General features: G+C 34.5%; 1 protein-coding gene across 7 annotated transcripts in view; it reads left to right on the top strand.

Annotated features, from left to right (window-relative positions):
• Positions 1–13,819, top strand: part of LOC148648895 (disco-interacting protein 2 homolog A) — a 306,696-nt gene that overhangs the window by 112,798 nt on the left and 180,079 nt on the right. For 6 of the 7 annotated variants that reach the window (XR_015926561.1, XM_088607240.1, XM_088607239.1 and 3 more), the window contains exons 3-4: positions 5,896–6,015; positions 7,257–7,376. The exons of the other annotated variant lie outside the window; for it this stretch is intronic. Coding sequence is in view for 5 of the 6 variants with exons in the window: in XM_088607240.1 (XP_088463366.1) it covers positions 5,896–6,015; positions 7,257–7,376 (240 nt within the window). In the remaining variant the exon portion in view is untranslated. The remainder of the gene's footprint in view (positions 1–5,895; positions 6,016–7,256; positions 7,377–13,819) is intronic. 7 annotated transcript variants of the gene reach the window in all.

Raw genomic sequence — 13,819 nt, 5'->3', positions numbered from 1 at the left:
GTTTACAAAGTTAAAGTGTTTCAAATGTTTAATTAAAAAGTAAAAAGAACTAACAGCTTACACAAAGACTCTAATCTGATCGCGCGGAAGAAAAAACACCAGTTTTTCGTGCATAAAAAGTGTTTTTAACTGATTCATATACAGTCTTCTCCTCATGTTGATTTAAGTGTCCTTCTTTCAGTTGGGTTGCATGGTTATTGTTATGATTTCTCTGTTATTATCGAATCCATCAACTCATGCACTTGTGATTATTTCTGAGATATTTTGACGTTCCTCTTAACTTGGAGTTTGTCGGGTGCTCTGAACGAGTTAAGCTTTGATGCAGTACAAATAAATATATTTCCCACAAGCTGTACTGTAGTGGCTTTAAAACTATACAACATCACGCTGTTTGCATGTGGCACATCTTTGTTCAAGTTTTAAAACTACAGTATGGGAAAATTAGTGTTAAGAAAGAACAGGATATTTGATTGCCGGTTGCCTTATATTTATTTTTAGAAAATGAAATCAAAAATAAGATACAATTACGTGTTCCTGTCTAACTCCAACATTGCGTGACTTTAAGAGTAGTACAAAATGGTTTCGATAGCAGAAAGTCACCTTGCTCTTACAAGCGGCTCTGTTAAGCAGAGTTAACACGAGACCCCCTTTAAATGAGTTTTAATCGACTTTGTCATTGAAAAAAAAATTACCGCGGGCACTTCCCCCCTGGTGCGACGAGACAATGCGGGAAACGGGAGTGTGAACATTGAGTTAGCATTGGGGCGTACAGTGAGATTACTGAGATGGATACTTTTAATAAATATGTTGACAAATATCTGAACTTTTGCATGATAAAATTGTATCCAGCTGTGAATCAGCTACGTGACCTTGCCCCCGTGAAATTGTAAGAAAGAGGTTTATTGGGCAATGTAGTGACCATAGAGAGTTTTAATACACTGTACAGTATAACAGTATAGAGCACGTATGTTTTTCTTATTAGTGCAGGTGGGTAGCTGCGTTAGCATGCGTAGGCTGCAAATGAACAAGTAATAGGTTTATTCCATGCTGAAAAGAGAAGAATGAAAACACAACGTTTCGGCTGTGGAGCCGCCTTCTTCTCCACGGTCGAAACGTTGTGTTTTCTTTCTTCTCTTTTCAGCATGGAATAAACCTATTACTTTTTTTCTTAATGTTTATAATCACTATTCTTGCAAGTACATTTTGTATTTAGTTTGCTTTTGTGTGTTAGCTGGTGGGCAAAAGTTTGAGGTGAAAATTCATCCACAAGGAGTGTACCTTTAAAGCAGAGATGACCGCACCAAACTTTTTCGACTCTGTATGTCGCTTAAGCCATTTCTCTTTGACACTTTCTTTAGTCATAGAGGTGGGAAGATGCCTCCCCCTCCTCCTTCCCTCTGCCTGCCTCACCTGTTCCCATTTTTAACTATTCTGTGTCCGAATCGCAGCGGGTAAGAGAGAGTAGGGAGAGAGAAAAATCCTGGTTTCTTGATAGTCAGATTTAACGTAAGTTTAAACACAGTCTTGCAAATTAATGTTTTTACAAGATATGGACGTGCAACAATTTATCACAGTGTGAATTTTAATACTAATGATTACTAATAGTTTATGCACCTGACGCCTGACTTTATTTAGATGTATATAAAATATTGAACTGTGACTTTAAATTCTAAAATACAATTAGCACCGCCTCTTCTGATTGAGCTTAGTGGGCAGTGTACTGTTTTCTCAGTCACCTGCTAATTCGTTTCACACCACGGGAAGACAGGAGAATGTGATTGTAATATCGATTTCATTTTTACGCTGACAATAGTCAAATATACATCCATACCAAACCTGACACTGATGTGGCTGTCTCTATTCTATCTAATTGCATCTCTGACATAAAAATTTGGATGACTCAAAATTTCCTTCATCTTAACTGCGACAAGACTGAAGTAACGCTTATTGGCACCCCCCATCAACTTCATAAAGCCAGTCCTGTAACCCTAGACTATGCCCTATGCTATCACTAACTGTGGCTGAAAAGCTGATCAACACATTTGTGTTCTCTTGAATTGCCTACTGTAATGCTCTACTCGCTGGGGTATCTAAATCTACTCTGAACAAACTGCAGTATGTCCAAATATGTAGACTTTAAAATCCTCATGCTCATGAGGCTTGGGCAAGGCTCTGCATGACTTGGCACCTCAGTACCTGTCTGAACTATTATTGCCCTACTCCCCACCTCGCAACCTTCGCTCTTCTAATTCTGCTCTCCTTACTGTCCCCCAAGCCCGTCTACATTGTATGGGTGACAGGGCCTTCTCCTGTTATGCCCCCAAGCTCTGGTGCTCTCTCCCCAAGGATATCAGAGAGTCACCTTTTCTAAACTCCTTCAAATCCAGACTCAAAACCCTCTTCTTCAGAAAAGCCATTACTTAACTCGTTCCATTCTTCACCCCTCTTCTTTTCTTAGTACCACCATCCACGGTCTCCTCTATATATTGTAATTGTGTCTTATCTTGTGTGTTCTTCTTTTTATTGTTTTTATTGTTTACATCCTGTAAAGCGCATTGAGAAGCCAACTTTAAAGGCGCTATATAAAATAAAGTTTATTATTATTATATATCTGAACAAAATACATGTTGTGTTTACAAAATTAAAGTGTTTAAGATGTTTAATTAAAAAGTAAAAAGAACTTACAGCTTACACAAAGATTTTAAGATGATCACGAGGAAGAAAAATCACCTGTTTTTAATGGATTTCTTGTTTTTAACTAAACCCGTTTTTATGGGTTTTAAAACCATGCAATATCTATTTGAGGCACACATGTTATTGTTTGATTTTCATAAAATTAAAAGAATCGGTTGCCCATCGGGCCACACAATATTATGTACATTTTTATGTTTTTGAGAGACTTCAGACGGCTTCAACTGATGCATAAAAAATACAGCATAATGTCTTCTCGCGTTATGAAGTCACTTGCACCTGTGATTCGCTTTATTCAAACTAAAGTTTCTAAAAATGCATCCGGGTACTAGATAGTGTTTAAATAAAACCTGTGAATTTTTTCACAAATCACAATCTTTAAACTAGTAGGTTGCAGGCTCTGTGTCATTTGTTCACAAAATCATTGACATCCGAAACATGGTGTCTCATAAAAAGGTATTTTATAAGCAAAAGTTATGAAAACCAAATAAAAAAATGACTCTGAAAAAGATATAAGAAGCTTGGAATTATTATTATTAAAATAATACTGTTAATAATGACCAGACACATTATTAAAGCTTCAGTGGTACTTTTAATTCCACTTTGTTATTCTCGATACTAATTACAATATATACGATTTCGTTTCAAGGCTTGGGGAGTCTATTAAATTGCCCCACTGAATAAAGTGTTTTGAATTACACCGGTTGGACAGTTGACAGTATTCACTTTGCTAATTCACATTTTTATTTCATTTTATTTTAACTTAACATTGAATATGTTATAATATACATACAAAAACATGTTAATATAGTATACATAATACTTCATGATGCATGAATGAGTCAAATTAAAAATCCAATGTGTTAACAAAGAAAGTGGATTACAGTAATACTACTAGCTTTATAAATGCATATATTTAGTCCTTAAATGAAAATCGTTATTAATTTCTTTAGGTAAGTGATTCCATATAATGTTCCCTATTTAGCGGATTCTAAAAAGTATGAGGTTTTTTACTGCGACAACGAGCGCAACTCACTTAACTCTGAACGTGTTGTGATATTTAGAAATACCAACAAATTCAATATAGTGTCGATAATATTTACTATTTTAGTTTTTCAAAGAAATGTTTATTTGTTAAAAGAAAACACATGGCTAGAGCTAGGTTCGAACCCCTTACCTCTAGCATTCAAGTCAGGCCTAAGCCATTACACCAACACCCCGTTTGACAACTTGAGCTATAACTGAACAGGGCAGGCAAAAAGTTTCCGAGTAATCGCGGGTGAATGAGTCAAATTGATGCAGATATTTACAAAGAAAGTGTACTACTGTGATAATTTGAGCTATATGAATATAATTATATCATTATTAATTTCTTTAGATACTCGATTCTATATTATATTCCCTATGATTCAAATTTGAAAAAAGTATGCATTTTTTTACTGCAATAACGAGTGCAAATATTCATAGAAATGGTTAAAATATTATAACTTTTTATGAAGTATATAAACTTAAAATCATCAGAAGGAGCACATAAAAAGTTTTTCAAAATAACCACAGTATGTAACCGAATGAAAGACTTTTATGCTTAAAATGTTAAGGAAGAAAATGGAATACTGGTGTGTATTTTTTATTTAAACCACCAATACTAGTTATATACAGTTTACATAATATTTTTATGTTCCTAAATTAATATCATTTATGACGTTCAGAGACGTTATGCTCCTCTTATTTTTATGCTGAGCTACTAAAATTTCCCTTTAGTTGTACAATTCCATATTAATATTCAATATGATGTGGATTTAAACATGCACAGTGAAGAGATTAAATGAAGCAGTGAACAAATGCACCATAAGTGCCACATGGCAGTCATTTTGGCCAGCCAATCACGTTCTGCGGTATGCCACGCTGTTTTGCAGATAATTTCACACAGAATGGGGTTTTACCGTGCATTTTGAATGGCTGCATCTGCATGTATCTAATATTTTAATTAGTTTGCTATAAATCTGGGGCCTTATTATTGTACATGTGAGTTAATGGTTATAACTGTTATCTGTGTTTAATAATAATAATTAATAATTATTGCTTACACTTATATAGCGCTTTTCTGGAAACTCCACTCAAAGCGCTTTACTGGTAATGGGGACTCCCCTCCACCACCACCAATGTGCAGCATCCATCTGGATGTTTAGTGTGCATCTTTATGTTCCTTTAGCTAATTGAATCTGTATGGACACTGTAAGGCAATAAGAATGTAAATTTAAGAGCTGCATGCACTAGAACGTGTATAGAATACCCTTTTGATCTTCCAATTTGTTTTAAAAAAGTGAACTATTCACAGATTGCCCAAAAAGAGTGGTGTCTTTAGGTTTAACATAGTGCTTATGCTAAGCAGTGTCTGACAGCCTCTCATTATTCTGGTAGATAATTTTTATCTTACCAATATTACCATGCAAAACTTGATGTTTTTGCTTTGTGTCTTATTTTCTCATTTGCACTCTATGGGATTCCCATTTTCTGGTTCCTTTTATTTATTCACCATGCTTAATATTATCCAATGTAATCTAAAGTTTCTGAACTAGATTTCCCTGGCCCATTTGAAGTTGTATGGCAAGTTACAGATATAAAATGCTCCTGATTCAATTGTGAAACACTCTAGTTTAGATTTAAGCTAAAGATATCTTTAAAAGTTTTTTTTGTCTTGAACTGAATTGAGCTTGGGATGTGGCAGTTTCAGAACTGGAAATTATTCGGTTAATTTGATTGAAATTACCTGGATAGAAGTTATGCATTGGTAAATAAATATAAAGTAAAGATAAATAGAGATAAAACCTGCAAACATTAGTGTCCTTAAAGAATTATTTTCCTTGCTTGTCAGGTGAATATTTTTATTTCATTTGTTTTTTCATTTTGAGTGCTTATCTCTTCTCCCAGTATCATTCTGACACTCAAACCTGCTCACAAAACATTTCTATTAATCCTATAAATTGGCACTTCATCACTATCTGTTCAGAAACTGCAGAAATCTTCAAGATTACTGGCAGGATCCAAAATGACTTACATTGAATATCTTGATATAATTTATGTTAAAACTATCCCTTTTAAGTTCTGCTTTGTCCGTGTACATATTTTTAAAGGGAGCCTGGACACTGGAAAACTTAAAACAATTTTAATGGGAAGTCCATGTTGTTCATCTGTTTCTTGCAGGTGTAGATCCATCACTTCAGATTGAAAACAGAGTCCAGGTGTCTACTCAGCCCCTTCCTGCTGTCTCTAAACAGCATAAATCACGTTCCAACAATTCACGGGATGAGCGCTTTCGATCTGGTATGGAATCCCTGTGTGTTCTTGTTGATGGGGAACTGGTGGAACACATTATAATGTAGTATACTTACAGAATGGGAAATTTAAAACTGTATTTGAAGCTTTTACATGTTTGGTACTGTTATCAATTACTTATTGGACAACAATGTGTCAGCCTCTCTGTAGTTGTGTGTAAATTTGCATTCTTATTGGAGGATCGTAACGCTAATGATAGTTAAAAAAGTGTTTAACCAATTGAGCTGATGTTTCAGTAGCTTTTAAAGAATGGCTTAGCATGCAGGTATTTTGGATTTATGTGCTCTAAGTCTGTGTATTTTTGGTTTAACTTGCTTTAAGAAACTGTATTACTTCTAGGGCAATGGGAATAGATAGTTCTCACTTAAGTGTGCTTGGGTGCCGCCAGTAACAGGCATATGTCCGAGTGTGTTTGATGTACAAGTGGGTACTCATTTGCATGCAGTGGATGACTCAGTTCACTTTAGTGACTCACAAGCAGCTCCCCATCATCTCTGCAAATTAAACAAATGCATGAAAAAATCTTAATAATTCAGTGCAAAATATTTGTAAACAATACATTGTTAAAGTCATAATTTAAAAAATAACCACAAAAAATGTCAACCTTAACATTCGGTTAATAAAACAAACCTTTGACAGTTAATAACTGGCTAAAATCCTAATTAGTGAAATTATATTTGTATTATTCTTCAATACTTTAACATACGTTAAAGAGACTTTAACATAAATGGCATTTAAGAGGCTCATTGAGAGATGAAGGACTGAAGGTTGATGTGGAGTCCAAATATGCTCATTTTGCATGAAATGCTAAATATTAACAAACATTATCTTAAAAAATTTAATACAACTGTGTAAACATCTTACATGAATACATGTTTGCAATTGTTTATATCTGGGAGTTCAGCCCTCATGTTAGCCCTCATGTATTCCCCTGTTTTTCACTTATATGGCATTTTTCAGGTGTGTATTTGCCTTGTGCCTATATCTGAACTATCTGTATGTGAAAATACCTGCAGCAACAACAAAATCTATGTAATGTAATATATTTTCAAAGTTTAAAATCTAAATCTGTTGATTATATAGTAGCACATTTAAAGACCTAATTTCAATACACAGTAATTAGTTAAAAATCCAAGGTTGGTCAGATTTGGTCATTTTCAAATGTCAATTTTGATTTCACACTTTGTTACTAAAGAGATGAATGCGGGACTTTTGCTCTGTCCTACCAGATGTGCACACGGAAGCCGTTCAAGCAGCTCTGGCCAAGTACAAAGAGAGAAAAATGCCAATGCCCTCCAAGAGACGCTCTGTTCTAGTCCAGTCCTCTGTGGAAACATGTACTCCCCCAGGTAAGAGAGACCCAGCCTCTCCACCCGCAATTGAGACACTCCCATCCAGATCTGACTTCATGAAGAAGAGAAAAGTCATTACAGCAGGCATTACTGATGCAGCCACTCATCAAAACTTATAGCCGGTGACTGCGTTGTGTTGCAGTGAAATTCATCACACTGCACAAAGAATCTTCACTTGCCAAAGAATAAGGACAGGAGGCATTTGTGGTGTGTTCGATATTAGTGAAAACATTAGATTAATTAAATCTGTTTTACTACTTGAATCCACCTAATATTCAATATTATTATGGAATAATGTAACTAAAGGGAAATTTTGATAAATGAAAATAAAAATAGGTTTCTGAGCGTCATTACCTATATTATTTTGTAAATATAAATATATGTATATAGCTGGTAGTGGTAATATGAAAATTAAAAATAAGATACAGAACAGTATTTCACTTTCTTCATAAACATCTGCATTGAATTCTTTAACTCTGTCTTTTGTTGTGGTTATTTTGTAAAGGTTTTGATGTACTTATTTTAACTGCATTTTGCTGTTGTTTCAGCGATGGGAAATGAAAGGCTTGCAGTTTCGTTGAAACTTTTGTAGAAAATAGAAAATGTAAAGCTTGTAGTTTTTAAATTATTGCTTCCAAATTGAGTGACGTTTTACTTCAGTGGTAGAATTCTCATATTGCCACCTGGAAGCTCGGGGTTTGATATCTGGCCAATGCATGAGTTGTACTTTTAACAGATAAACTCTTTCTCTAATAAAAAAAATAAATAAAAGATATGGATGCTATATTGAATGTTTACTATTTTATATATCAAAGACTATATTAACAACAATAATAATAATAATAATAATAATAATAATAATAATAATAATAAATGAATAGCATTAATGAACCACAGTAAGGCAGAGATTTCAAACATGTCAAAAGAGGGGAGTACAAACCACTGCTACTTGTTAGACCAACAATCTTTAAAATAGTGGCATTTTTAGCTTGATTCCTGGGGTGCTATCTGCATGGAGTTTACTGTTCTCCCATGTTTACATGGGTTTCCTCTAGGTGCTCACAGTGTTAATTGGCTTCTGGGACAATTTACCCTGATGTTAGTGTCTATGCGGCGAAGGACTAGTGTCCCATCCAGGGTGTACCCCGCCTTGCACCAGTTGCCTGCTGGAATAGGCTCTGACTTCTACACGAACCTTCACTGGATTAAGTGATTAGAAAATGAAATGAAAATAAAGTGATTAGATAAAACATTCCAATTCAAATACAATACTGAAAATATTATCTTCGAAAGTAAACAACATTATTTTAGAATATTACTGAAGTCTGTACGTGTGATATGGTAGTGTTTCCAATTTTGTTTTGCACATTTGTGATTAATTACTTAGGTTAACTTGGTAAATATACATATTTACAACACTGCCACCACCACCATTATTATTATTAAATTAATTCCTTAGACGTATATAGCGCTTTTTCTGGACATTCCGCTCAGCGCACTTTACAGGTAGTGGGGACACCCCTCCACAACCACCAATTTGCAACGGCAGCCACAGTACACTTACTACACATTGGCTGTCAGTGGGGAGGAAAACGGAGATTAAGCCAATTCATAAATGGGGATTATTAGGAGACCATGACTGGTAAAGGGAATTTTGGTCAGGACGCTGGGGTATCACCCCTACTCTTTGCAGTAATATATATTATTATCAAATATATAATATTTGTTACATAGTGCCTATAACAAAAATGCCATATAATCTAATTTGCTTATACTTTTCAATGTTTGTGTTTTTGCTTTGCATAAAATAATATAGCAATGTTCTGTTAATGCAAGACGTTGCTCATTTGAACCTTTTTGAATATGTAGCTTGAAAGATAGGTTGAATCTTTAAGTGTCTTTGAATTGCCTATTTATTTAAAAAAGATACAATGAAAAAACACCTTTGGTTACTTCTTTAGTTTTAAAAATATATTGACACAAGTATAAAATATTATAGGTGGGTAGCTGCGTCAGCATGCGTAGGCTGCAAAGGAACAAGTAATAGGTTTATTCCATGCTGAAAAAAATGGAGCCTTCTTCAGGTGTGTAAAATATTATGCTAGTTAAAGCTTTTTTTAAAGAAAATGTATTTGTTTGCTAATGCTCCCCTTCTTAAGGCTAAAACGGCAATGTATTCAAATCTAAATATCCACCCCACTCCCCACTGGACAGACAGAGATAGCAAATTGTAGGTGTTGAAATCCACAATTAATTAAAAGTAAGTACATGATCTCTTAGCGCATTACTAACTGTAAACTTCCTTATATAGACAATCATGTGATTACCCAAATAGAAAGTGCTATATCTTCAGAATGAAAAACCCAGCACTAGCCGTTACAGGGTGGCTCAGTGAATTCTTCTTCTTGCTACTTTTAACGCTACAAACCAGCACAAATGGAGTACTAACGAATGTGGTTGGTTTCATTGTTTGTATTGTTGTAGGAGGTGCAACTTCATGGAGCTTAGTGGTGGTGGAGAACCAAACTCTGTTGTTCTTTTTACTGTACTGTGTGTTTATTTGCTTTTAAAAATAGTATGATAGAGCCACTACAGTATGTGTATAATATATTTTTTATAATCAAAATGTAACAACATTATCTGTTTCCTAATTGCTTAAGACAAAATCTAGATAATTTTAATGGTACGTAAACTTGAAGAAAACAGATTGTGTCCACAACAAGCTATACAATACATTTTTTATATAAATTGCTGCGTAATGTTGTCTTGTAAAACATCCCTACTTTTATTTTTAATATTAATTTAATATTTAACATACTGTGACATATAAAATTAATCAAAATGTTTATATAGTGTACAAATTAAATTTGATCATTGGAGAACGATTATCCCCAAGAAGCTGGACATTGGCCAGAAATCCAACCCAGGCATTTCATGTGGCAGCCAAGAATTCTTCCTTTTAACCACCATTGCCTCTCACACTGACAAGGTTATAGTACATGACCATGAGTCATTCAAGACTACTGATTTTTGTTTTTTATGTGTTTGCTTTTAAATGCGATATTTTTAAAGCTACTTTGCATAATACTTTACAATTAAAACCTAAAATAAAAATTTCTTATTACTTTTTATTCACAATTAATAGGAATTTTGTTATACTGTATTTCATTAAAAAACACAATTCTGTAAGTGTAACTGAACAGTATGACTAGCACAGGGAAACACTAATGGGTTAATACAAATTTTTATGTTTAAAAGAAGACTTTCTGTATGTTAGACACATGGCACATTAAGGATTCACTGCACCACCTTGCAGTTTCACAGAGCAATGCAGTCCTGCATTAGATTATTTGAAAAAAAGATGGTGGGCAGTAACTTTAGGCATACTGCTTCATGTTCTTTGCGTTAAGGCACAAGGCACCCCAAACATTCTGAGTGCCTGCATCTGTACACGAAAAAACATTCTGAAACTGGCTGATGAAAACCAAAATATGATGTTTTAGTTTTTTTAGATACCCTGTTACTACCTTTAATACCCTGACAGTAATCAGTGGTATTCAAGTTAGAATGTATATCTTGTGCCTCTGTAAGAATTGTAGGGGGGAAAGGCTGGAGTTCTGTAATTGACAGAAAGCTTTTTAACACTTTTAAATCGCAGCAAAATGACCTGTTTTTAAGTGGCTGATATTGCAGACTTTTGCTGCTTAATTTTTTAAATTCTTTTAGTACTGAACAGTGCCAGCAAGATTTGAAAAACGTGAAAGATCATTAGGAATATACACAAACAAGTACTTCAAGATTGTGTTTTCCTTGTGAACTGGTTGATACAATGTACAGTAATTCCATAGCTTTCAATGTGTTAGTAATGCAGGCTGTAGAGAAGAGAGCTCCGAACTTCTTTTGTTTTATTATTCTTGATGGGACATTGTAAATGAGTGAAACCTTAACTTTTAAAAGGTAATATCATTCTCTTTAAAATGGCTTAAAAATGAATCTGACAGGTATCAGAATAAGAAGCATACTTGGACACTTTCTGAACTTTTAGATTTGATTCTTCAGTCAAATCTAAGGAACTGAGCAAATTCTAAAGGACATGAAGTTCTTTGTTCAGACATCTGCATTCGCTGTAGTCTCCACCCAATTCATGGGTAGATTTCCCTGACAGAATTCTGCTGAAATGCTGCCTAATTGGTAATAGGTCATCTCTAATCTTAACTGGCCTGCTAAGTGACTGCCTGCTATTTTGTTGTTTATTTAATCTACTGTATTTTTAGACAGAGGGGCTATAGGACAAGTTACTTCTTTTTTTGTTTTAATAAATGTGAGATACAGTACATTCAGAAAAAGGTGAGTCACAAATTTATTTTTTCTTCTTAAAAGTACTACATTGTGTGAAGTATTTGAAACCAGTTTTAAGAGCAAGTCAAATCTTGTTGTTGTCAAAATCTTATTTTTCTGTTTAATGAGTCCTGATATAGTTTCTGGCATGGTGTGTAGCCATACACACAGTCCCATGGGAAATTGAGATGGAAAACATGCCAATGAGATTTTCAACAAAGGACCTGGAGAGAAAGCTAAATGTCTTTCTTCCATGAACTTTGTAGTCTATATGTGTTGACAGAAAAGCTGTTATAATAAGTGCTGTTCCAATCTCTGTATTATTTTTGTTTAAAAATTTAGAATGTCCAAGTTTTTGTTATATGCACCTGATTTGGAATAGCCAGTTGTTCTTTTTTATGTTTCAGCTTTCAATTAGGAGCTTCACAACTGGACGTGGAAGAATAAGTAAATTTAGCTACATTAGAGTTGTTGCTTCTTCAGAGGTTCAGCTCTGATTGGAGGGGCAGTGTATCCCACAATGACAGCTAGAGATGTACAGATGCAGATATACAGATGCCGCTACTCAGAATGTGCAGCTAAAATCTTGCCCGTGGTAAGCTGTCTGCTGGTTATCGCAATATCAGTTGGCACACCGAACTTAACTTTTCACTGTCCAGAGAAGATCGACAAGTGGCATTTGTGGTGCGTTGGATGTAAATTAAATGGTTGCTTCATTTAATGTGTTTAACTGCTTCTTAAATCTACTTAAAATTAATACGGAATTGTGTAACTAAAGGGAAATTTTGGTAGTTAAAAATACAAAATAACTGAAGTATAATAATGTCTCTGAATGTCATTAATGGTATTAATTTATCTATATAAATATAAAATAAATACAAACCTGAGAGTGGTAACTAATAAAAAGTAAGGTACATAACAGTATTCTAGCTTCTTCATAAACATTTTCTGCAAATCTGAATTCTTTAACTCTGTCATTTGCTCTTATTTTGGAAAGTTTTTAATGTGCAAATTTTAACTACATTTCTTGTAATTGAAAAGGAAACACAAATTTGGATAATTCATTGGTTCAGTGGGGATAATTGTGGGCGGAACAGTGGCACTTTGGCTGAGGATCTGCACCTGCGGCTGGAAGGTTGCCGTTTCAAATTCTGCGGCCATCAGAAGAATGCTCCACCGTTGGGTCCCTGAGCAAGGTCCTTAACCCCAACTGCTCCAGGGGCACCGTATTAATGGCTGACCCTGCGTTCTGACCCCAAGCTTCTCTCCCTGCCTGTGTGTCTCATGGAGAGCAAGCTGAGATATGAGAAAAGACAAATTCCTAATGCAAGAAATTGTATTTGGCTAATAAAGTGATCTTATCTAATCTTATATTATCTTATAAAGATTATTTCTCTAATAATTATAGTCAATAATATGTATACTATATTGACATTTTTTTATACAACACAATATGTAAAATAATATTAATAATAAATGAAGTAATAACATGTATAAAACTCCAGACCAACAGTCCAGACCAACATGTTGCTCAGAGAGAGTAAGGGAATGTTAAGATACCCTTAAATATTTTAATATACATGAGATTTTTCCATGTATATGTGCTTTTAAATAGTTATATTTTAGAGCCACTATGTATATTTTTATAATTATAGTCTAAAAGTTTTATGTATGTGTTTTTTTCTGCCTTTGTTTCTTCTTAGTAGTTCATAAAATTATACTTTTATAATAATTTGGCTTCACAAAATTGTTGAGGAGCTTTCTCATGTAGCAGCTATTTCAGCTTAATTTTTCTGATATAACAATTAATGGAGCATGTCATGTGCCGGTGGTTGCCTTGCCCCCTCACAAATGGGTTGAACTGGGGATGGGCTGCACTCTTTTATAATCCTTGATACATGAAGAGTCACAAATCAAAAGCTCTTTATGCTGTGATGGTGGTGTCTATGTAATGAATTCTATGCTGCCTGGCTGTAGTGACGTCCTGCAGGTTCTGCCCAGCTTCACCATTGATGGGTGGTTGTCATTGGTGCGTGCAGAAGGAAACCCTTTTTTAAAAATTATTTTTCTAAAACATTTGAAAAAGAAAACAACAGGGGTTT

Source organism: Lepisosteus platostomus, chromosome 14 (genome assembly GCF_059453375.1).
Source record: "Lepisosteus platostomus isolate fLepPlt1 chromosome 14, fLepPlt1.hap1, whole genome shotgun sequence".
Taxonomy (NCBI): domain Eukaryota; kingdom Metazoa; phylum Chordata; class Actinopteri; order Semionotiformes; family Lepisosteidae; genus Lepisosteus; species Lepisosteus platostomus.
Note: the sequence above shows the minus strand (reverse complement) of the source record. Positions and strands in the feature narration are given on the sequence as shown.